Source organism: Trichogramma pretiosum, unplaced genomic scaffold, assembly GCF_000599845.2.
Source record: "Trichogramma pretiosum strain Unisexual culture from Peru unplaced genomic scaffold, Tpre_2.0 scaffold26, whole genome shotgun sequence".
Taxonomy (NCBI): Eukaryota; Metazoa; Arthropoda; class Insecta; order Hymenoptera; family Trichogrammatidae; genus Trichogramma; species Trichogramma pretiosum.
This window is the reverse complement of record NW_019641640.1, coordinates 373978-397764: the sequence shown is the minus strand read 5'-3', so window position 1 is coordinate 397764 and position 23787 is coordinate 373978. Positions and strand designations below refer to the sequence as shown.

At 36.5% G+C, this 23787-nt stretch overlaps 5 protein-coding genes across 9 annotated transcripts; 3 read left to right on the top strand and 2 right to left on the bottom strand.

Annotated features, from left to right (window-relative positions):
• Nucleotides 1-1356: 1356 nt before the first annotated feature.
• Nucleotides 1357-2591, bottom strand: LOC111693819. The gene is made up of 6 exons (XM_023459611.1): nt 2425-2591; nt 2236-2346; nt 2068-2158; nt 1852-1994; nt 1658-1796; nt 1357-1584 (listed from the first exon to the last, which is right to left on the bottom strand). The coding sequence occupies exons 1-6, from the start codon at nt 2589-2591 to the stop codon at nt 1534-1536; spliced, it is 702 nt and encodes a 233-aa protein (XP_023315379.1). The 3' UTR covers nt 1357-1533.
• Nucleotides 2592-4759: 2168 nt separating this feature from the next.
• Nucleotides 4760-10014, top strand: LOC106652409. 3 transcript variants are annotated; one of them, XM_014371336.2, is made up of 4 exons: nt 4760-5031; nt 5240-5291; nt 7933-8999; nt 9084-10014. In XM_014371336.2, the coding sequence occupies exon 3, from the start codon at nt 7952-7954 to the stop codon at nt 8993-8995; it is 1044 nt and encodes a 347-aa protein (XP_014226822.2). In that variant the 5' UTR covers nt 4760-5031; nt 5240-5291; nt 7933-7951; the 3' UTR covers nt 8996-8999; nt 9084-10014. The 3 variants fall into 3 exon arrangements, with proteins under 3 accessions (XP_014226822.2, XP_023315410.1, XP_023315409.1); XM_023459642.1 differs by having other exon boundaries at nt 5240-8999; XM_023459641.1 differs by lacking the exons at nt 7933-8999; nt 9084-10014 and having other exon boundaries at nt 5240-7909.
• A 2818-nt stretch (nt 10015-12832) lies between these two features.
• LOC106652504 (stress response protein NST1-like) lies at nt 12833-15994 on the top strand. Of its 2 annotated transcripts, none has more exons than XR_001339378.2 (5): nt 12833-12874; nt 12952-14192; nt 14264-14772; nt 15014-15197; nt 15530-15994. XR_001339378.2 is itself a non-coding variant. In XM_014371500.2 (5 exons), exons 2-5 carry the CDS (start codon nt 14070-14072, stop codon nt 15531-15533), a joined length of 741 nt encoding a protein of 246 aa, XP_014226986.1. In that variant the 5' UTR covers nt 12833-12874; nt 12952-14069; the 3' UTR covers nt 15534-15994. The 2 variants fall into 2 exon arrangements, 1 of the variants encoding a protein (XP_014226986.1); XM_014371500.2 differs by having other exon boundaries at nt 15014-15118.
• Nucleotides 15995-17623: 1629 nt separating this feature from the next.
• On the top strand, nt 17624-19901 carry LOC106652557 (odorant receptor 67c-like). Its single transcript, XM_014371568.1, has 9 exons — nt 17624-17830; nt 18067-18186; nt 18338-18451; nt 18536-18807; nt 18886-19014; nt 19247-19337; nt 19415-19551; nt 19616-19748; nt 19811-19901. Exons 1-9 carry the CDS (start codon nt 17684-17686, stop codon nt 19865-19867), a joined length of 1200 nt encoding a protein of 399 aa, XP_014227054.1. The 5' UTR covers nt 17624-17683; the 3' UTR covers nt 19868-19901.
• A 102-nt stretch (nt 19902-20003) lies between these two features.
• On the bottom strand, nt 20004-23211 carry LOC106652542 (ATP-dependent DNA helicase Q5-like). 2 transcript variants are annotated; one of them, XM_023459628.1, is made up of 11 exons: nt 22991-23211; nt 22756-22880; nt 22517-22684; nt 22267-22443; nt 22014-22193; nt 21833-21938; nt 21652-21763; nt 21423-21566; nt 21106-21351; nt 20852-21044; nt 20004-20792 (listed from the first exon to the last, which is right to left on the bottom strand). In XM_023459628.1, exons 1-11 carry the CDS (start codon nt 23094-23096, stop codon nt 20595-20597), a joined length of 1755 nt encoding a protein of 584 aa, XP_023315396.1. In that variant the 5' UTR covers nt 23097-23211; the 3' UTR covers nt 20004-20594. The 2 variants fall into 2 exon arrangements, with proteins under 2 accessions (XP_023315396.1, XP_014227036.1); XM_014371550.2 differs by having other exon boundaries at nt 20005-20792; nt 22267-22440.
• Nucleotides 23212-23787: the final 576 nt, after the last annotated feature.

Below are 23787 nucleotides of genomic sequence, written 5' to 3'. Positions count from 1 at the left end.
GAATTTTTAAATAGCTAACCACAAGTAAGTCCTTCTGATATCGTGTAAAACTATTAATAGTATGACGTGCGTCCGGTTCTCCGAAGCTCGTTCGCTTTTCGCCTTGCAGACCCACGTCAACTATGTTTTCGCCCGGTGTGCTCGTCAACTTTCCCACACGAACGAAGCGCAAGGCGGCTGCAAAATCGCCGCCGACGAGCGACACAAACGCTCTCTTTTCTTCGCGACTACTTGGCTGACTAGCACAGGTACCCCGAGACTCGCAAAGGTTTCGTTGTAGCGTTAGGATTGGCGCACGCGCCAATGTCCGCTTATCTCCTCGTAATCTAAGCCCTAATGACTCTACATGCGCCCACGAGGCCGGTTGTGCCGTAGCACGGGTCGTGTGAGGGCCTTGAGGCTGCGTCGCGACAAATCCGGACGACGAGGTTATTCACCACGTCTCCATTCACACTCACACATTCACACACCCTAGTACTCGCTAGTGTATCGTCGTGCCGACTCACGCACCTGACGAGGCTACTCGCTCGCACACCTTATATGCACCACGCGAGCACACACGTATCACAACGGTGTGATCGACGCTCACACACAATCACACTTAGCAAAATACTCTTAGTCACCAAAACTCGAGTTAGCGTACTCAATTACGTTACGAATCGAAGAAAGGGTTTTCTCGGCTTTACGTTTCGAATTTGGGCTGCTGTCCGATCGAATATATAGTTAAATAAAATATTATGTGATTTTAAAAAAGCTCGACGGATTTAAAATGACTCTGTTGCATATCATGTCATTACCTTGAAAATTTTTGTTTCAATTCAATTTATTATCTTATTTCAAACCTACCCTTAAAAGAATTTCTTACCTTTGATCGTTGCATTATGTTTGAGAACGCCACTACTAGAGGGCGTCGGCTCACGGAGTCGCACGCGCAGTCAAAGTAAGTGAGTTCTTTGCATGATACAGACTAAAAATTTTAATTCGATTTGACAGTTTAAACCGATTTATCGTTTGAATTTAAGTTGATTCAATTGAAATCTTTTCATATTTATTCTAGCAAAGCTCTCTGCGGCCCACACGCGAGTCGCTCACTCGGTCCGCAAACCGCCGAGCTCAAGCGAGAGTATTGCTCCATTTGTGAGCTCGACTCCGCATTGACTCGGCTCGTCACGACAGTCAATATGACTTCCGAGTCACAATAGAAAATACAGTCTTTCTGGTCTGGACGATTACAAAAACAAGATTTTAGTCTTTAAATTTCTCAAATAAGTAAATATTTTTATATTTTATTTAAAATTGTGATGGTCATAATTAAAATAATCAAATTTAGTGTTAAAAAATGTGGTGTAATAAATACTTCAGTTTATCGAGTTTATCAGTACTCCATGATTGACATCATGAAATACATAGCGTCTTCTTGGAAAAATAAAGTGTTTGGATTTTTGGTATCAGCAACGTGTTTTCACGCATGATTGTTAAACTTTAAGGTTTATTGATAAAAGTTCGTGCCCAGCTTAATTTGTCCGAACTTCATTACATAACTGAAGCTATGACTGTCATGTATGAAATTGAAGTATTGACAACCTACAGCAAATAAAGTCACATTCAATGATTAATGCAGTTAATTGTAGCACGTAGCATTAATTTTTCTACCTACAGCATTAAAGTTCTCATAATTGAATTTCATGAAAGATAATGGTGCTGATTGTAATTCACAAGGTGTCAAACAACGAGTCATCATCATGTGCAAAATTTTTTTCGATTCTTTAGGTAAATTATACCACCCGCAAAAGTAGCTGAAATCATTAACTATTAATTACAAACGACAAAATCGGAAAAAATGAGACCCACCTTTGATAGAAAAGATTATCACTTGCATTGCATAATATTTGACCGATATGGCCCATTAAAAAAGCAAAACAAAGTATGCAGAGAAATGAAACGATCATCTCTAGGATAAGAAAAGTATTTTTGATCTTAAAGGCATACAGAATCTAGAAAATATAATTGAAAAACTGAAACAATTTATTTCTGCAATGTTTTTTTCTTATTACGTATTCATCTTACCATAGTACCAGTAGTACTCAAGGCAACAAAAACATAAGTAGATAGAAATGCTAAAACATTTCGACTAAATATTTGAAATAACCTAAAGAAACTACGAATACAGATATTTTGTTGTTCAATAAAACTACATGCATTTCAACTTTTGTTAATTAAAAAAAAATACCCAACTTTAAGGTTTCATAATGGTTAGCACAAGTATGTTTGACTATCTTCTCAATTTCATTGGGATCGTTTTCATCAGATTGATCAGACATTTCTCGAAGTCTTTCCAGGTGATAGCTAAATATTAAACGAGTTTTACATTATTGTAAGTACTTCTGAATAATGTTTTTATTTTTAATTAATACGCATACTTACCAAACGACCTCAAATTTCGACAGATTAATAGAAACGAAATATATACAAAGACTAATTTGAGCTACCACGATACTTGCAATGCTAAACATGAGAAAAGTCGTGTAAGCCAACCAAAAATAGTAGTAGTCTTCACGATTTGGATACAGCTCCCCAGAAGTACATAACATTTTTGAATAATTATGGTGACCAATTATGTTTAGGGTAGACGGTACTACCGCCGGTAGAATTGCAAATCCAATGTATGTAGAATAAATGAAAACTAAAGAATTGATCACATAAAACAAATAAAGTTATCGCAATATGTGCCCTTGAATTAATAAAAAAAGCATCAAACGTTTAAAAAATGACGATAGGCTATGGTATCCTTTGCAAGTATTTATCATTATCTTTTTTTCAATGGGTAAACACTCATCGTCCCAGTGATCTTGAATCAATTGTTTTGAATGGACGATCTGTTTAATGCAACGTTTAGATTACGACATTAATGAAATATCATTTTACTATATATTGTCTTCATAGAGCACGTACATTATTGTCACCGGTTATGAAGATGACATAAATACCTAAAATTGTAATTATAAATGACATTTCAAATACGTTTTGAATAGCAAATTCCCAGTTTATCGGTGTTTTGAACGTTCTATGCGCCATAGAAAGACCCTGTGGAAGCGTAATGAAATTAAGACTACTGTAAACAAATGAATGTTAATGTAAGGTTTAGTTCACCGTAACATAAATGCTGTAAATAATGTTAGCCAATAAAAAACATTGCCCACATTTTCTTAAAGTAGGATTCATACTATCTGATAAAAAAGCAAGTCTGTAATACTTTTCATCCGCTGTAAAAACCTCTTGAAGAGATAGGTCAATCCCATGAAATTTTTCCGCTTTGATCCCAGGATACATTGCACGAATAGTTTTCGCTAAAACTGAATGATAGTTATAAGACTTAGATTATGATGATTTAAGACACTTCAGCGGACATTATACAGTTCTTAAATAATCGGCGGTAAAACTTGCATTCTAGTTCTTCAATACAGCAGATTTATAATTCAAGTATTTTGACAAAATCGTTATTTGGAATTCAGCAATGGATGTGCGTAAAAGAGAGTGCATGCGTTATTAATCCACCTTCCAACCGCAAAAAATTTCGATGAAACGTAAAAAATTCAAGTGTATAGTCTAAGCATGTCTTTACATAAAAAGAATATCTCAACATAATTTTACTAGTTGCTCGAGGAGTACTTCCATTTGCAAACGATGCCAATGAAAAAACTCGCTGCCAAAAAATTGGCATATAGCTTCCTCCTAAAAATGTAAACATTCATATTTTCTCGTATAAAAAGCAGACCTTTTCGGTCTGACCTTTCTGTTTTGACCTTTTTGTACCGGGATCAATTATAGTAATATACGATATACTATTTCAAAATGATTAATTCTAGTGCAAAAATTTGTCTATACTATGATTAATTAATGTATTACATCGGTAAAAGTGACCTTCATACGATTTTCTTAAAATTTGGAGAGTACAGGTAGTTTTAATCAACACAGTAATACTCTCCAATTTTTAATTTAACATAGGCAAGGTAGAAAAACTCCGAAAAAGTCACACAGAAAGAAAATGTTTCATGCGATTTTGTAATAAATGAAACTACAGGTATATTAGACCATAAGTAGTACTGCGACGAAAGATTACGAAAATCGAGCGCCGTTAATGAGTAATCAGCTTCGAAAGGGTTCGCGATTGGCCGCTTCGTCCACACGGACACGCTCGGACATGCTTGTGTGGCACACGGATACACTGAGCATGCTTGTGTAATACAGTCACCCATGAAATTTTGAGACTGTACGTCAGGTACGCGCAATCTTACTCGTGCGCAGCATGTCATACAACTTTTGGCTCCGATTGTAGCCGATGCAATCTTAATACGATCATTTGCCATTTATATATTTCTGAATAATTTCGATAATTCAAAAATTTATGTAATATTGAGTACAGTGAAGAATATATGGTTCAAAATAATACTTTTTTAAATGTTCGTCCGCACGTATGTCATCTATCTTGACGCGTTTTTGGTATGTTATAGTACATAGTAAAAGGGTCCCAAAACCAATTTTAATAAAGTATTATATACGCGTATATTTAATATATTATTGTACGTGTTTTGCGTCGTTCTGTATGCCAGGTCCGATACGGTACTTCAGTAGCATCTCGCGGACGTAAACAAAGCGCGTCCGCGTGTTTCCATTCGCACATGGTCGGTAGCGCTTGGCTACAGCATGCGAGAAGCGCCTGCCTATACAATGTATTCGTCAATCGAGATCTGACCTCGGAGCTGAAAGCATCGATCCTCGACAGAGAACAACGCGCAGTTCATTACTTTTTGAATTTTGAGTATAATAGTCGTTGAGCATAGATCTGTGGGAGTTTATCGTGACAGTGTGTGTGAAACAAGGAGCCAGGTTTTGTTGGCCGTATATAGTTCATCGTGGACCGTGAACTTCATCCTGCGTGCGAGGCATTTCGTCGTCCGGTCGAAGAGTCAACAGCCATCCCGGCAATATAACCCGTGTGGTAGCTTTGCAGAGCAGTAACAGCAATACAGAGTGAGTTCTATATAATACGACGATATTAATAATGTGTACGCGTGTCCAAGCGATGTGTTATCGTACAATTAAGGGTGATGTACTTTAATATGTGAGTGATAGAGTGGAAGCGAGAAGTGTTTTTTTGTGCCAATGCACATTTCTGTACTTTATTAGATTAAACGTTTCCTTCTCTTTTTCATATTTTTTTGTGCTTTCGTGTTTACAGGTGCAGTGCAACGGTACAAAAGTCTTGATCCGAACTCGACATCTCACTCGAGGTGAGTCAGCCTCCAACCTGGGCGCGCGAATCTCTTTTCGCGATAATTTTTTAGGCGAGCTAGCTGGAGTGCTCATTATTGACGGCGATCAAAAATCCGCCTGGTGCGTCCTGTGAGCTGACAAACCGAATCGGTCAGCCGCATACCCAAGGCGCGAAACTTGCCCAGTAAAAAAAAAAAAACTGTGTTCGCGAGTAGATAAAAAAGAAATATTTTGGCGCAAACATAATTCTATTCGTGAAAATAAACAGAATACAAGCTAGTTTATCTGTGTGTGCGATTGCAAACTTGTCCGAGCAAGAGCGAGTTTCAGATATTTATGTGTAATAGGGGCGCGCGGAAAAGTCACGAGGTAAAAACGCGCCGTGAAATAGCAACTTCGCTAGAGCAACGACGATAGGTAGTGCACGAGAGTGAGACAGAAAGTAAATAAAGAATTAGCTTCTTGATAAAATTGCCTATAGTGGTGTGTGATCTTGCTTGTGCTCATATTTATCACTGTACAGCCTATATGTTTTGAAGCCCATCACAGTGTGCCCTGACATTTTTACTCTGCGTGTATTAGTGCGAGAGTGTTTGAGCATTGTTTTCGCTGTAGTTGAAGCTATCGAGGCCAAATTTTTGTACGCTTGCTCTTGATACTGTGCGAGCGTATACCAAAGTCGTTGCAGCGAAAATAAATACTCGGCGATAAATACAAAAAAGCCCCGATTCCAGAAAATTTTAATCGACGCATGAAAATGGCTTCACGCGATTATTCTCGCCAGCGACCAATCAAGCGAGACTCGAGCAGAAGGCGTGGCCGATCGACGTCGCGCTCGAGCGGAAGCTCGCGTGCTTCGTTGAGGGACCGGCGATCTACGCGATACTCGAGGAGCCCTTCCACGGAAGAGGGTCGTAGGTACTGGCAGTGGGAGTCTTCGCGCTCTTTGAGCAAAGATAGGCAAAAGCGCGCCTGCTCGAGAAAGCACAAGAGGCGAGAGGTTTCATCGACGTCTTCGTCCGAGAGCTCTTGGAGCAGTAGCGAGTCGAGCGATAGCGACGACAGCGGAGATGGGCCTGAGCGTGCGCGAATCACTGGCCGTAAGCTCGTAAAGATTTTGCACCGTTTGAATCTGGAGTACGACGGTGTTGATCGACAAAAAGCTATATTTTTCTTGGATCGCTTGAAATATTGCCGTCAGATTGGACGCATCGACGATCAAGAGCTTTTTGACGTGATCGCCGTAACATTACAGGGCGTTGCGTCTATATGGTTAGATACGAAGCGTTCCTCTTTTAAACATTGGCAACACTTTGAAAAATCTTTTCGAGACATGTTTATTGGCGGAGATTGTGGTATAATGTACGAGATGCGCAAACGTAAGCAGGGCGAAAACGAAACGATTCTGCAGTTTCTGACTCATATTCGGTATTATATTGTGCATTTATCGAAAAAGCCATCGATCGACCAACTAATCGAGATGGTTTGGGGCAACCTACGCCCGGAATATCGTCGAGCGTGTCGCGATCGTATGCCCGACTCGCTGGAAAAAATAGAGCGAGAAGGCGAGATCTACGAGGAGACGCTGAAGAACGACTCCGATACGGTTTTACCTTTGCCCGGTAAAGCAAAGCGAAAGCCTCCGATTAGATCGAGTCAAAAAGCCGAAGCAGGAGCGGTACCAAGAGACTCGAACCGCAGACGATTTTGGGGCGCGTGCCACGATTGCAGCGAGATCGGCCATCGGGCTAGAGATTGTACGAAACGTCGCTGCTATCGTTGCCGCGCTATCGGCCACATTGCACGAGATTGTCCCAGCGCTCCTCCGGGTAAGCCGAACCCCCAAAAAACGAACCAACCGGAGGCGCCGCTGATCATCGAGCGAGCCTGGGCCGTGATAGCCTGCGAAATCTTGGAATTACCATCCTGTTCCAGTAGTGAGAGCAAATGGCTGGTCGTTTTCATCGATCTGTTCAGTCGCAGAGTCGAGCTGAAAGTTATACCGTACGTCACCATACTAGATTTCGCGATCGCGCTCAATGAGCTTGTGATCGATAGATGGGATAAGCCTGATTTTTACATTATATGCGATACCGAAAAAGAGCACGCGAATTGGATGAACGCAGTTTTTGAGATAAAAGGCATCCAGCAAGTAAAGATTCCGTCCGATTGCGCGGCCCCTAATCCGATCGAACTCTTAAATCGTACGATGAAAACCATGATCGATGCATACGTCGCGGCTCACCATGTAGACTCGTGGGACAGGCATTTGAACGAGCTGCGCCGCGCGATAAATTCATCGGTTCAGTTGTAGACGTGTACCTGTGCGCGCGGGTGTGTCGGGACCTGTGCAAAGCTCGCATCCTCAAATATAAGCGATCACCGACTAAATTAATATTAAGAAATTGAAGAGACGACAAAAAAGCGACTTGGCGAGGAGCTGCTCGCAGCCTCGTTTATTTACGTTACGTATGGTTTGATAAGAATTTTGAAAGCTCCGTCACCGAGTCACGCACGCAGTCGACGACGTAAAACGAGAAACGCGTCGCGAAAGTAGATTTATAAATTACACGAGTAGAGCTTTTACTCAAAGCACAAATTAATCAATGGCGATATCCGAAGGGCGAATAAGACAATGTCAAGTTTTATCTGTTGCAGCTGTGGTGGCGCAGCGACGATGTACTCCCAGTGCCGATGCCGAGGAACGGCCTACTGCACGCACTGGCAGCGACTGCAGAGCCGAGAAGAGTCGGGCCGCGGCCGCTATAAGTCCAACGCCCGCGATTATCCTCGACAGCCCGGTCCCGATTCGAATCAAACGGGTGTCAAATCGAGCAGGGCTCAACGTCGTAAGCAACGCAAACAAATCCTAGAATCGGCCTTGGCCGAGAGCAACGCCGCGGCTGCCCTCGAAAAAGAGCGAGCCGCCCGGCGACAAGCGCAATCGGCCAGCCACGCCCCCGTTACCGCCCTGCAAGAGGTGTTGCAGGCACAAGCTGCTGTATCGACCAGAGCGGTCAAAAAAGAAGCCGACCCAAAGGCAGAGGCTGCGGTCGCGGATGAGGCGTGGCGCAAGTACTGCGTGACTCAAGCCATCGAGAAAGATCGACTCAAACGAGCCGCCGCCGCCGCAGCCTCTGCCGTTTCGGCAAGGCCTCCATGGACGTACAGTAAAGTCAGCTACGAGTCACAGAAGAAGAGGAGCGGCCAAAACTGCGGCCGACGTGGCTTCGACACGCAAGACTGCTCGTTTCGATGCGACGAAGAGTATCGTCGCAACGATGGCCATCGCTTCGGGCGCAACGCGAGGACGGCGAGAGACGCGCCCTACGCAGCTCGCCCCGCACCTGCAGAGACAGCGAGGCCCAGCGTCGCCAAGGTGCGTCCAGCATGTCCACCATCGTGCACTACCACCAGGGTCAACGCCTCCAAGTCCGCATCAGCGAGCAGCAGCATGAAGCTCGAGTCTGACGAAGACTTCAAAAAGGTAGCCACAAGCACTGTCACAGGTGAGGAGCGAAAGAAACCACTACAATCATCGAGCGACAGCGTAGACAAAAAAACGAAGCCAGCGCCGCTGCTCGCTCCAGAGCCGATCAACGCGCAGATGGTGGCAGGCCTGACCCGCCTGGCCGAGGCGCTGAACAACGTCTCCGCGGAGGTGCGCGAACAGGTCCTGCTCGCGGCCTTGAATCCGCCGTCGAGTGCCAAGACCAACTAACAAGGTAAGCCACGGCGATCCAGCTGTCAAAGCCGCAAGACAGAAAATCGATCAGGAGATAATGCAAATGTATAATTTCCTGTTTTAGATACGGAGAGGCGATATCGAGGTGTAAGGAGGACCCCGTACTCACCGGCGTGTCTGTAATTACCAGCTTCTTCTGTGCGGGACGGAGAAAGAGAGCGACACTGACTCGAAAAGATGTCGAGAGCTTTATTTTCAAAACAAATCTCAGCCCCGGTACAAGTTTGATCGACGATGTACTAAAAGCTCTCATCGTGCCTTGTTATTTTATTTTATAAGTTTGCGATGCTACAGTTCATTGTGCAGAATTTGACGGGTTCTTGTATAATTACATGTGTCGCGATACTGTAGCCGGTTCCGCCGTGGCCTTTCGCGGACTCGCATACAAGACGCGTCGGCGTCTTTACGTCCGTGGCCCGCGCCCGGCTTCATCTAGCAAAACTAACGTGATCACAACTTGACCACCAACGCGAGTTCGAGCGTGCTTGCGGATTATCGATCAGCAGCTCACTGAGATCTTTGCGCGAGGCGTCTCGCAAACGACGGGATGCAGAACGTCGTCTTTCGGAGTCGCGTGAATGAGCGAGTGAGAAAAGAAAGAGGGTTCAACAACCGTCATGTTATTACTTGACAGACTTATTACTTTAGCTTTTTACTTATGACTTATAACTTTTTAAAGTAATAAGTCTAGTAAAGACTTATTTAAATTCAATTCGATTCGTTTCTATGTAATTCGCGTTCAATCAAAGTGTGTAAAAAATAGATAATCGTTATCATCCTATCACATTTAATAAAGTTAATTTGGACCAATGCACATTTCTGTGTTTTATTCGACTAATTATATAAATATTTCCTTCTGTCTGTCATATTTTTTTTTCACGTTTTCGCGTTGACAGGTGCAGCTTGCAGCAGCGCAAACGCCTCGGAACCTCAACGACGTCCTCGGTCCTCTAACCACGAGATGAGTCAACCTCAACCCTGAGTGCCGACATGCTTTTCTATGGCCCCTTTTCTGAATTAAGTCGTATTAAAATAGTCGGATTGAAAAAATTTTAGTCCTATGTAAACTTTCGCAATGAATTTAGGATATTTATCAGTAGAAAAATTTAAACTCACTAGTAACTTTCAGGCGCGCTGCGCGCGCGTACATTTTTCAGTCAGTTTCGAAAAAGTTGCTATTTTGACCGTCACTTTATTACTTTTCGACTCTAGTCAAATGTCAGTCGACCAATCAGAGGCCGAATAGATTGGCTTCACTTTTAGGTCCATCTCTTTTTTATAAGTTAGATTGTTTTCGTTTAAATTAGTTTGCAGTTGTAAAGACTTGCACTATCTAACGATCGATATTAGTTCGATACTCGTGTTTCGGGTGCATTTTTATTGTGAGAATCATCGGTTTAGATAAACTGCGAATATCATTACGAGAAAGTTATTATGCATAACAGACTTTCTCAATCTACTTTTAATATTTACCCTCCAAGAAAAAATGAAGAAACAAAATTACAAAGCCATAAAGTTGTTGATATTCGACGCCGCCTTTATGAACAAATTCAAGCGCCGACAACAAAATACATTTTTTTGGCATTTCAAGCAAAATATTATGAAAAATATCGTTTACATGATTATAAAATTGAATAAAAAACGTACGTATAATAAATTATTTTTATTGATTTTCAAATACAATAATTCTCTGAAGTTTTGTTCTCACTCGTGATTTCAATTCGGAAGATTCAGATGCTTCTCAATGTAATCTAATACGAAAATACTGATCTAAAATTAAGCTAACCAACTGGTGGATCGAATAATGGTGCTTGGTCGAACAAATGTTCATTGATTGTAAATAAAGAATTAATCGGCAGTAAGTTCAGTGCAATGTTCATCATTTTTTTAATGATGTTCTGTTCAGAAATAAAAGAAAGCTGAGTTTTTAGAACTTTTTCAGCCGTTCGGAAAATTTGAATGACGTCTGGCGAAGTTGAATCGAGGAATTTTTTGGCCCTCTAAAACTTAGTATACTAGACGTAAAACGATACGTTTTCCAGCAGAAAACGAAAAAATCACCTATAAATTAATTGAACGAAAGTTTTATTACTGGAGACCTATTGGTCTTGATATTAAACATAAAATATTATATTTTGCTTCAAAATATCTTTTGTTTATTTTGATAAATTACAATTTTACAACAGATCATAAACTTAAGAATTTTAATACGAATTTTTTAAAACTGCAATTATCAGTTTAAATTTATAAATTCAATACAAAAAAACCAATAAAAATTTGTTCTTAGTATATCTAAAAATACTTGATTTACCAAATCTGTAAGAAATGATTCTTTTTAAACAGAAAAAGTTTAGTTTTTGAAAATTAAAAATTATTTAATGTTACGTGCCGATATGAGTTATTTTTTGAAAAACATCTTTTCTCTCATTAATGATGTCTCTCTTCGCGCTTTCAATAAGAAAGCAATTATTTGACCCGATTATTTTTCATCAATGCATATGGAAACCCACGAAACCACGAATGTTTCAATGCGATTTTATTCTGAATAAATACTTCACGGGTTCGAGCGAGACTTTAAAAATGTGAAAATTGATACATCAAAGTTTGAGTAGATTTTATTATATTTACATGAAATCAATGAGGGTTATTCAAGCAAGTATTAACGAAGCTCGCTGACACTTAATTTTTGTTATTTCATAAATTCCATCGCCTATAGCAGACATGTACTTTTATCGAATAATAAATTCATTTTTCAATCAAATTTTCATAAATTTCCAATGATTTTCTTTATTATGGAAAGTACACTTACGTGTCACTCGTTTCACGTTTGAATCTAAACTACCAATATCGAACGGTTTTCTACAAGCACAATTTACTCGACGCAGTTTAGTTGGACGGCTCTGCACTAAAATGTCTCGTGCTCTACTCACTGCTGCGTGCGGTTTCTTTTACGTGTGCAAATTGTTCGGTATCGCTCCCATGGGATTAAATCGCCGCGGACCGCAAATTTTCGCTCGTTCGACTTCTGGAATTGTGTACAACGTTTTTCTGTACCTCGCGACTCTGACATTGAATGTTTTTACGTGTTTACGTATGCTCGAACGAGTGGCATATCAGGAGAAAATTTTAGGGCTCATTTATCAAGCGTTAATTTTTTGCAACTCGACGATTATAATTTCGAATTTTTGTCTGAAACAGCGTCAATTTATCGACATATTGAACAGACTCATCGATATTAAAAAATTATGTTTTGAACTAGAGCGTGCCGATAAGAAAAGGAGAAAGAGCTTTTTTCTGGACGTAGCCGTAGTTTTTGGCTTCATCATTTTATGCGTCACCATATGTTTAGTACTTACGTATTTCTGCTCCCAAGATAACATTGGTGAAAATTGTTCGACTTTACTTGCCATCGGTTATTCGATCAATGACTTCATGATCCTGTTCGTGTACGTCCAGTACAATTTGTTGCTCATCGTGGTTTTGCATGCTTCGAGATTCGTCAACGACAACCTGAGCAGTTTGCCGAAATTTCTGACGCTTCAGAGCTTCGAAACGTCGTCGTCCTCGGACTCAGAACTCATCCTCGCGAAAATCAAACAGTGCCGGGAATTATATTCGTGTTTCGTCGATTTCGTCGACGACTTCTCCGACTTCTTTTCCTTTCCTATGCTCTCGATCATATGCTTTTTTCTGGTCAGTTACACCTGGAGCGTTTTCTACTGCGTTCAGCCGCTGATTATAACTTTCAAAAAGATCGCATCCCTCGTCGATTACAGCATCAAGTTCATAGTGTTCTTTTGGCATACATGGGTTCTCCAATCAGTCACGTCATCGGTGTCGGCTGTTGAGCGAGAGGTTCCAACTTTAATGCGCAATTGATTGATTTTGAATTTGATGACAAAAGAAATAACAATTGTACTCAATGCTTACAGATTCTCAAAACTGGAGTTATAGTTAGCGATTTATTGGACGTTTTTCATGATACAAAGATACATAAAAAATTAAACAATTTTTCGACTCATATATTAATTAAAAACGCAAAGGTAAAGGTTTTCCAAATGTTGCCCATGAATCAACAGCTGATGCTCTCGGTAAGCTTTTCAAAATTATTTCGCCGTAAATTCACGAGTTTCAAATTTTTTGCGCTTTCAGGTGCTTCAGACAGTTGGCACATACGTATTCATCAACATACAATTCCTGCTCAGCTCCGATCGGCAATCATAGTTTACTTCTGAGTTCCATACTGATGCACTAATTTCATTTTAATTATAAAGAGCTTCTAAAATTCTTATAAATGTTATTATCACTATTTTTATGTAAAAAATGCCAATAAAAAAGACATTGTTTTATGTTCTAACTGTAACTTTTCAAACGTACTATACTTTGGCATATTTTTTTTCAAATTCACGCTTAACTGCTTTCCTATTACAATAATTCGAAACCCCACTTTTATTCTCTACAGAAAGCACAAAAAAACTAAAATTTACGAAAAATTAAAAAAAAAACAATTTTTATTTCAAATGATTGGTTAAGAAGTTTAGATAACGGGAAACTCGAATGAAATTGATTTTTTTTCATATAAAGAAATCGTAAGATTTTCAACGATATTACTTATAATAGGGGTTTTCCAACGTTCTTTTAAAAAACTAGCGTAAAAAATATTTTTGACTCAACGCTCAAACGCAATCTGCAAAACGGCGCGATATTCAAAATTCCTTTTTAAATCTGACCATTCCACTTTCCCTCGACCAACTTATTGTTGCGCTTTTTTTCTTCTAGTATTGCAATGCGCTAATGTTTATGTTAACCTTTAAATAGACTTATCAATGTGCAAAAATTCTAGCATAACAAAAAAGTAGGGTTTATATCGCTCTCTGATGACTCCTACAATACTGAAGAAAAACAGCTGCTCGAAATATATGTTGCGTATTGCACGATGCACACGACTCAAACAAGCGCTTACTATGTACACCGATTAAATCGTCATAAATACAAAAAAGTGTGATTTGTCATCTCCGTAACTGTCCCCTCCGAAAATTAATTTATTGAAATGCCTCCAAAAAGAATAACGCGATCAATGGTAGACAATACCAAAGATAAGATAGATAAGAAAAAAAAGAATCGAGCTTTAAAAACACAAAAAGCTAAAAAAATAGCCACAAAAACAAGTCGGGTAACTATAACCTAAAGTTTTTTATGCGCGATTATCAAATACTCTAATTTTTATATTTAACAAATCATTAGAAAGAAAGTAATGCAAGAGAAAGATTGCTTGAATATAAACGAGAATATATGCGAGCGAGGAGAGAAAAAATCCGAGAAGATCCGGTTGAGTATGAAAATTATTGCCGCAGTGAAAAAAAGCGATATTACAAGAGGAAAGAAGAAGGGAAAATTAAAATGGTTCAGGAACTCTCAGTAAAAGAACAACGTGCCAAAAGAAAATACGACCGTGAAAGAAAGAGGGAATACCGTGCATTAAAAAAACAGCAGTTAATGGAAGACGAGCAACGACCTATTAAAAAAAAGCTCGTTTCTGTAAAAGAGAGCTCGAGGGATCAACTTAGACACAGCAGTCAACTTGCCGAGCTGAAAAATCAAAATTTAGCATTGAAGACAGCTTTGAAAAAAATGACCAAGAAAGTACAAAAGCTCAGATCAATTCAAGCAAAACACGCCGATATAATTAAATCGAACGCTCTGGATAATTTATTGCTAGATCCAATGAATGATGGTCAGTTAAAAAATAATAGGTAAATATTCGTCAGAATTAATCATGAAATCACTTATAATGTTATTTATAAATTATAATTAATCATGAAATCACTTATAAACTTATAAATGCTAATACTTATCATTTTTGCTACCTCATAGAGGACCCTATGAAATTTTGAACCCGATGTAGTTGACAAACTTGGTTTACATATTTTGAAACAATTTTGAAATAATGTTTTAATAAATTTTTAAACCAAAAGTTTTATTTCTGTTCAATAGGGAACGAAAAGAGGTTGAGGTACGTGACACGGAATCATGTGAAGCTAAGTTGACGAACGCGCTTCAAACGTCGTCGGGACTCGAACGCAACGGAGCACCACAGACGTGAGCACCCCAAACGTTCCCAATAATACCATAGATTTGATTTCAACTGTGGTATATATAAGTATCTTAAAATTAAAATGTACGAGAATCCAAGTATTATCATCTATAAAAAATAGACATTGAAAAATTTCGCCATATAAAATATCAAACATAAAAATTAAATCGTTTAAAGGAAAAATTAAAGTTTACCAATTTATATAAAATAAAATGTCACCAATCAATATTTGAAAATTTTTAAAATGAATCAATGCGACTGTGTTTTGACTAGAAATAATATTAAACTAATAACTTAATATAATCATAAAAAAGCACTTCAGCTCATGGATGAATTTTGAGTTATTTTAAAAAAGAATGAATAACAAATCCACTAAATGTTCAGTAATTTTTACTTGTGTTTATTTTTATCTTCAGATAATGCAGAACAATCATGATAAAGAGTTCTCTTAGAACCAACAAAGTAATGTGCCCTAAGATGTGGTACGGTTGTAAAACATCGTCAGAGACTACATTGAGCAGATCATCAAGCAGCAGGATGGTCGTGCATATTCAACGGGATCAAAGACAGCATAAAGTACAGCAAAGGCAGCAACAGAGGTAGCGAGAACCTCTCAGAGATAAAAAAGAATAAACCAGTTTCGAATGAAAAGCAGTGAATACGGGGAAATGTTCTAGCGGCTTGTCATGGTACTTTGAGTACGTAGTAATCTTATAGCGAAACTGACTCCTTAGAGGGACTTATAACGTTGTAATAACATTTTTAAAATATTATTACTTTTTGAGTATCAGCTTCTTAAATGTATAAAGATGTTGTATTTGAAACACATTTGGTTACTTTTACTAGAAATTTACTAATAAATACCAAAAATGCCACATGCAGATTTTTTTATCGTCTTGTGTTTTTTTCCACTTCCACCAAAAAATTTCCATGATCCCGATAAAGTTCGGAAAAATCCAGCATAGCTCTTAGATGTCTGTGGAGTTGAGTTCACTTCATTAATAAATCCAGTCAGAATGATCTCTTTTCCACATAAAGTAATAGTTGAAGGTCTATCTTCTAGATTGCAACAAGAATTCGAACGATTCCCGATATCTATTGCTAGAAAATATCCAATTTTAATACTTTCAATTCCCTGACAATCTGAGCATAGTAGAGTGGGTTGTTTTAGCGTTGCAATAATTTAATTTTGAAAATGACTGGTCAGTCAATGTTCAAGAAAAATTATTCGAAACACACAAAAGAGAAGCAATCTGAGATTAACTTTCCTACAAGTGTACTCAGATTACTGTAAATTCTAATTGTAGTTTTTTTAACTGTGACCACTTTCAGTAACAATTCAAATCTTTTTTTTGTAATAATTTTTTAGATTTCCTTAATCGTGGTATTCTACTATAATTGTGACAAAAGTGTCACTTAACTTGTTCAAGGGTGCTCGAAAAGAGTGTAAATTGACATATGTCATCAAAAATAGCCCTGCAAGTGCATCCACAGCTCTTGTATTTTTGAAGACATAAAAGATTTTTCTAAACTCGACAGTTCCTGTTATATTGCCATTAATAATTTCCTTGTGTTTTAAAGTTCGTATTTCGTCTTTCTCAGAAGCCGATACAAGTGTCGTTTCCTTTTTCTTGTTATTATTTTTTAAATATTATTATTTTTCAACTTTAATTTTTAGAGCTTTACAAGGAGCGACTTGAACAAAAAATACAAAGAATACAAATGTATAGAAATAGTAAAAGAATGAAAAAATTTTACTCTGTATTGTTCAATGTAGATCAGTTAATGATCATTGGTCAATAAAAAATGACATTTTTACAAATAAATGTTCCTTAATATTGAACTTTTTCCTTGTCTCAAATTTACGAAATTTATGGCGGCTTTTGTACTTATATAAATGAGATTATTTCATATCTATTCAATATGATCCATTGAAGTTTTTTATAGTTAATGTAAAAATGTGTTCGAATTATTAACTCGAATAACAAATTATTTGAAAATTTCGGAGCTCTCGGTAAATAATACTTAATTGTTAGATGATATCGTTTTAGTATGTTTGTTATTATGTTGGTATGAAATATTTGCAAAATTAAAGTCTCATGATATACTAATTAAATAAATTACAGTTATCTAATTATTCGAATAATCGTTGACACCTTCGTAATATTGCATCGAGTACACGCGCGTCTATAAGATCGATCGACATGTTTCAATAGCTCATTGCTTCAATATTGAAATAACTTATTTTTGCTGCCAATTTGCAATGAGACGAAAAGTATTTAAAGTAAAATAGTTTTCTTTGAGATTAGGAAAAATAATAATATAATCATAGAAGCTTGAAAAAATTTGATTGCAATCGATTTTACGTGACGCGATAAAACTTACGATAGAAATAATAACAACTAATTTGCGGTTTACCAATAATAGGTCAATAAATAATTCGTAGGACACTCACACGGCGATGACGGTCTTGCATAGCATTACCATGGGAAATTATTCTATTGTTTATTTGTGAAAATTTGAACAATCGGAAGATATTTCGGGAAAGTACAAAAAAACAAACAATAACGATGGATGCTGTTTTTGATAACCCGAATTATATGATCAGCAAATTTTTGCTGAGATTCCTCGGATTGTGGCCGACTCAATCTAGATTAAGAAAGAATCTATCTTTCTTGGCATACACGTTTATAATTTTTTCACTGGTGATTCCCATAGTGAGTAATCCAAAATTAGTCTGTCACTTCCGACGCGTGTCCATCTAGCAATTTATCACATACATTTTAAAGTATCATTCACTGAAGTTGAAACGAAAAGAATCGTTGTGATCATATTTTCTGACGATAACAAATTATTTTTTCGAAAGGGGAAAACATTTTCAACTACAACGATTAAATTTACATCTATACTTTATTAAAATAGATCAAAATGTATGCTTACAATATCATTTCAGTTTTTCGGTATGTTAAATAATAAGACCGATCTAGTAATTATCATCGAAGACATCACTGGTATTTTATATTTATTGAGCATTTACACCAAGTACTTATCGTTTTACGTTTTCGAAGAAAGAGTAAGTATATCGATCAAGTTTGCAATTCATCGAAGTGGCAACCGACTGAATTAGATTTAAATTTTCAATGCACTTGATAATAAATATTCATTTGAATGTTTACATTGACATTAAAAAGTAATAATAATAATAATAATAATTGCCTCAATAGATGATACGAGTTTATAATCAATTAGTAAAGGATTTGGAGGATATAACAATCAAAGAGGAAAAAGCCATACTGCGTAAACACGCCCGACAGGGACGCTTTCTGTCCATCATCTACGTAAGCTACGCTGCATCACGAGCAGATCCGATCCAATTGTTATTAATTTTTTCGAATACCGCGATGATGTCTATTTCTCGGCAGGTCGGTTACGGCGCTATTGCGACCATGGTATTCAACTCGACTCCCTACATACCATTGATTTTGGACAAAGTTTTCCCATTGAACGAGACCCGCGACCTGCTGTTCCCGTATTACGCCGACTATTATTTCATCGACGCGGTCGAGTATCATTACACTTTGTTCACTTTTCACGGGGGTATGGTTATTTGCGCCGCGACATTGGGCGCCACAGCCGTCGACTCGATGTTCGTCGTCAATGTCAAGCACAATTGTGGCTTATTCAACATTGTATGGTGAGTCTCGTGGTCCTTTATTTGGAAAGTCAAAATTAAAAATCAAAAATAAGCTCTAAAAAAGAATGTCCCTCATAGCTATAGATTGGAAAACATCGGTAAATCAGCCCTGTCAAAAGATCATGCTCTACCGACCGCTCATGCGAGCGACGAAGTTGTTTATCGTGAAATGAAAAGCGTATTTATCAGCCATCGCAATTCCATAGAGTTAAGTCTGCCAAATCTTTTATCGATGAAATAAAAAGCATTACTATTTCCGTTATAAGTACGTTTCAAGGTGTAGGATCAGTTGCGGGTCTCGTGCCAAACTATCGTGCATAAATTTGTAACGTCTTTAAAATTCATAATATCATGTCAATACGACTGTTTTATAGACTGTCTTTGCAAATTTTAACTTCTTTACGTAGCTTAATTTATTTACTTTTGTATCGGTTTTCAGAAGCTCCCAAATCATCCAAGAAACGCTGAGCGGAAGTTTCTTATTCATTTTTGCTGCAGCAATGGCTGCCATAGCTATGTTAGTTTTCGATGTAATTATTTTAAAGATATATTTGTTGTTCGATAGACACATTTCATTCTTGCACTAAATTATTTTCGTCGTTTTTAGATAATGCTTAACTTGCAAAAACCTATTCAAATCATTCGAATCGGGGTATTACTAGTGGGCGTATATCTGAGCATTTTTTATATGAATTACATTGCACAGCAAATTATGAATGACAGTGAAAAAGTTAACGAAGCTGCGTAAGTGATTTGTACTTTTCTAGCAATTCCGAACGATTGGGTCAATTATTATTTTTTTTTTCAGATGCAATAGTTATTGGTACCATTGCTCGCCGAGTGCCCAAAAACTCGTGCAATTAGCATTATTAAGAAGTCAAGCGCCAATTATTTTGTCAGCCGGTGGCGTGTTTGATATGAATTTGGCAACATTTGCATCTGTAAGAGGTCAATCGTATTTAAATATTTCTGTATGAAAATTGAACACTTTTGTATTTTACAGATGATCAAATCTTCAGCTTCGTACGCTACCGTTTTATTACAAATGCAGCAGAAGTAAATTCCCTGCCTGTCATTAATTAAAATAGTACAAAATAATTAAAATGGAATACAAATAATCCAATTGGTTTTATGAATATAATTCAATTTATTAACATATCAATTTACCTAAGTGATAAATGAATTTCTAATGGAATATAGAGAAATTAATTATTGCATGTAGTTTACTTTGCTGAAATTCACTCAAGTGACGTAGTTTTACAAAATTTTTTTCCAATTGTAATAACATATTACAATCCAAATACTTTAAGTTAAATATAACAAAGAAACATTATCGTAAATTCAAATTAAGCTAATAGATACAGGCTTCACAAATTACTCAGAAATAACAATACTATTTTTCACGATATAAGAAACTTACGATCCAACGTAGAAGACTTTATACATTATATCTCTTGCCATCGTGTTTCAATAAGTATGAATAATATATTTATAAAAATAAGTATTTCATTTGATATAAATAAATTTTATATTTATAACTCATTAATATAAATTTTTAATTGTTACGATATAAAACTATCACATCCAATCCAATCTCTTTGAGATCACGATTGAAAAAGACCTATAAGATCCGATGGCATTTTGAAACTTTATTCAATGGGTATGTACATAATTTTATTATTTAATTATCAGAATCCTTTTCAAAAAACATAACATAATGACTAAAACTTTACTTACCATTTAAGAGTCAATAGATTTTTAAGAATATAATTTTTCTACAAATAATTTTATTGAACTTTACTACTCAAGTTCCTTGTCTTGTTTTCATAAATACTAGAATTTATCCATTTCATCATTTCTTCTGGTGAAGATCTTATGTTCCGTCTTTTATATATGATAGATTCTATCAAGTTTATTTGTTCTTCAAGACACAGTGAGTTACTTTTTGGTAAAGACAGAGAGCTGTTTTCTTCATTACCAGGTTCCTGAAAAATTAATCACATTAAAAATGATTAGATTTATAGTTAATAAATTAAAATATTACATTTAGTTCTGTAGTGAATATATCAGTATTCTTCTTTTTATACAGAAGAGATTCTATGAGTTTTAACTGTTCTTCAACAGGTGGTGAGTCATCATTTGGTAATATATCACCAAGATATTCTTCATTATCTGATTTTTGAACAGATGCAACAGATAACAGATGCCTGCTATCAGTTTCACCTTCATTTTTGGAGCTGAAAGAAATATAATTAAGTTTTCCAAATTTTATCAAAGACAAACAAAAAGTGCACTTACCTATCTAGCGTTGATGACATTTCATTACACAACTCTGGTACAATCAAATTATTTTCTTTGTCAGAATTTTCGCATTGCTCAGAGGATTCATTGGATTTTGTTTCTCTTACAATAAAACTTTTTATAAATGATTCATAGTCTGTAGGTGCTTCGCTCAAATTCTGCTCACTTATACAATAATCACAGTGAAATTGGCAATTCGGCTTAGGGTCATCAAAATAACTTGAAAGAATTTCATGTTTACATCTGGAAGAAAATTAGAAATTAACAATACTAATAATGCTCGTTTTGGCATTGGCTTTTAGCTATAAACGTACTTTGAAGTACTAAAATTTTTGAGATTCTCATTTTTTTCAGAGTAATAAATCCTACAAAAAGCATCATATCCATCGTGTCCAGCTCTACCAGACTCTTGATAATACCTTTCCAAATTAGGGAATGTTTTCCAGTGTACTACACACCTAAACTCATTTAATTTGAAAAAATTTTTGTATTCTTTTAATATTTACATAAATTTATAAATATTTTAAAATTTATCTTAAATACCTGAGTGATTCTAAGTGAATTCCAATGCTTAAACAATTTACTGCTGTTAATAAGCGAACGTCACCTGACTTCCAGGATAGAAAAATTTCTTTTTTTTCTTTCAAGCTCAATGCTGAAATTAAGTATTTATGCAGTTAAAAATTAGAGAAACAAATTAGTATTTTTAAAAAAAATAGCTAACCATCATGATATGCTAAAGTAGGGATATCTACTAAATTTAAGTTTTGAGCTAGATCTATGGCTGATGCATCATCAGAACAGAATATTAATCCAATATCTTTCTGAGTCTAAAATTAATATTATCAAATAATTAAATTGATTTTAGAAAAATTATAATTGCAAAATTTAAATGGTTTTTTTACTTGCACTTCCGGATTATCCAAATTATTGAAACATTTTTCAAAAAATGTTTTAAAATGTTTCAAAGGATCTTGTAAAGAACTTACAGAGAACATGTCATAGAAAATATTTTTTCTGAACAAAGGCATAGAATATGTTAAAACATTTTTTAACTTGAATCTATATATAATATCTGCTTTAATCTACAAAATTCAATGTTAAGATTAAAACTTAAAAACAAAGTAATTTTCATGATGTGAAATACAAATTCATTACCTCATTATTTGCTGTAGAAGTGATAGTAATAATTGGTATATTGGGGTAAATCTGATGTAATTCAGCTAAAATACTATAACTACGTTGATAATTGTTAGAATGCTCACTAATGCAATGCGCTTCATCAATCACAAAATGTGTAACATTTAAATCATGTCTTTCAATGCAATATCGCTGTTGACACATTAATTATAGATAAGATGTAATATTTTCATACTTAGACAGAAAGATTTTACAAAATATTCTATACCAAAGCTAATGTTCGAGCACACTGTTGTGGAGAAATGAATATGATCTTACATTTGGGTTTTTTACGTTCGTGTATTTCTTTCTCAATATTTATCCTTAAATTTTTTGGCGTTCTGTGATGATAAATAAGTGCGGGAACATTTTTACTCTTCAAGTATCGAAGTTGATCCTAAAACGAAATGTAATGTTCAAGCTACAAAACTCATTCAATTATTGTGATTCATTACAAGTGTAGTATACCTGGGCAAGTTCATTTGTAGGAACGACGACGAGAGCAAGTGCATCATCTTTGGCGACGATCGGTAATTGATAACACAATGACTTACCAAATCCACTTGGCATACGTAATAACACGTCTTGGTTTCCTAATCATGTGCAAAGTTCATAATATTTAAGAAACTTGACAAAATGTACACTTCCGAGACACGAAAGATTCGTCCGACAAAATCGAAAAAAAATAAACAAAAAAGTTAACCTGTGTAAATACTCTCGACAGCATTCTTTTGCAGATCGTTTTTGTAATCGTCGAAACCGAATATATCTTTCAACTTTTTCCGTAATAATACTTGATGCTCCTTCATTTCTCTAAATCTTAAATTTCACTGTGATATAATTATTCAAAAGTCAAGAGAAGTTTTATAAACGTAAGAATCTGTAAATGGAGCATTGTCGAAAAAGCCGGCCGTGCTTGTTTACGTTCGCGCGCGTGTTGCAGCGTGTTCTGCCCCCACTTCTCTCATCAGCGGTCAGCAATCTCATTCACTGGTGGATAGCTGAAGAGCAGACGAAATTTGCAGTTTCATAATGGGACACTGGACGCTTCAACAGCCAATATCAGATTATTAAAACGAGAGAGTTGCAAATAATTAATGTCTAATAATTTTACTAAACCTCTTTTACACCCAATGAAATGTTAAATCATACGATAAAAAAGGAGCCAGTAAAGATTTCATGAACAGTCATTTTTTGCAGAGTTCCTTACCTATATTCGTGTGCAAAAATTAATATATCGGGTAAAAGTAATAAATAATAAATTGGGTCTGGTACTCCGATAATGATATTGATAACAGATTCAGTAAAAGGTAATAAACTGTGAGACTAGTTTAAACATGAAAGATACCATTTATTTATTTATTATTAATTGTTTTTTATTCTCGATGGGACAAACAAGTTTTACATAGAAAGGACACTTTGAATTAAAATTCGCAACTGCCAACCATCAATACAGCAGGTGTAAGGTCAATGTGGGTATTTTTGCTCATGTCTCTATAT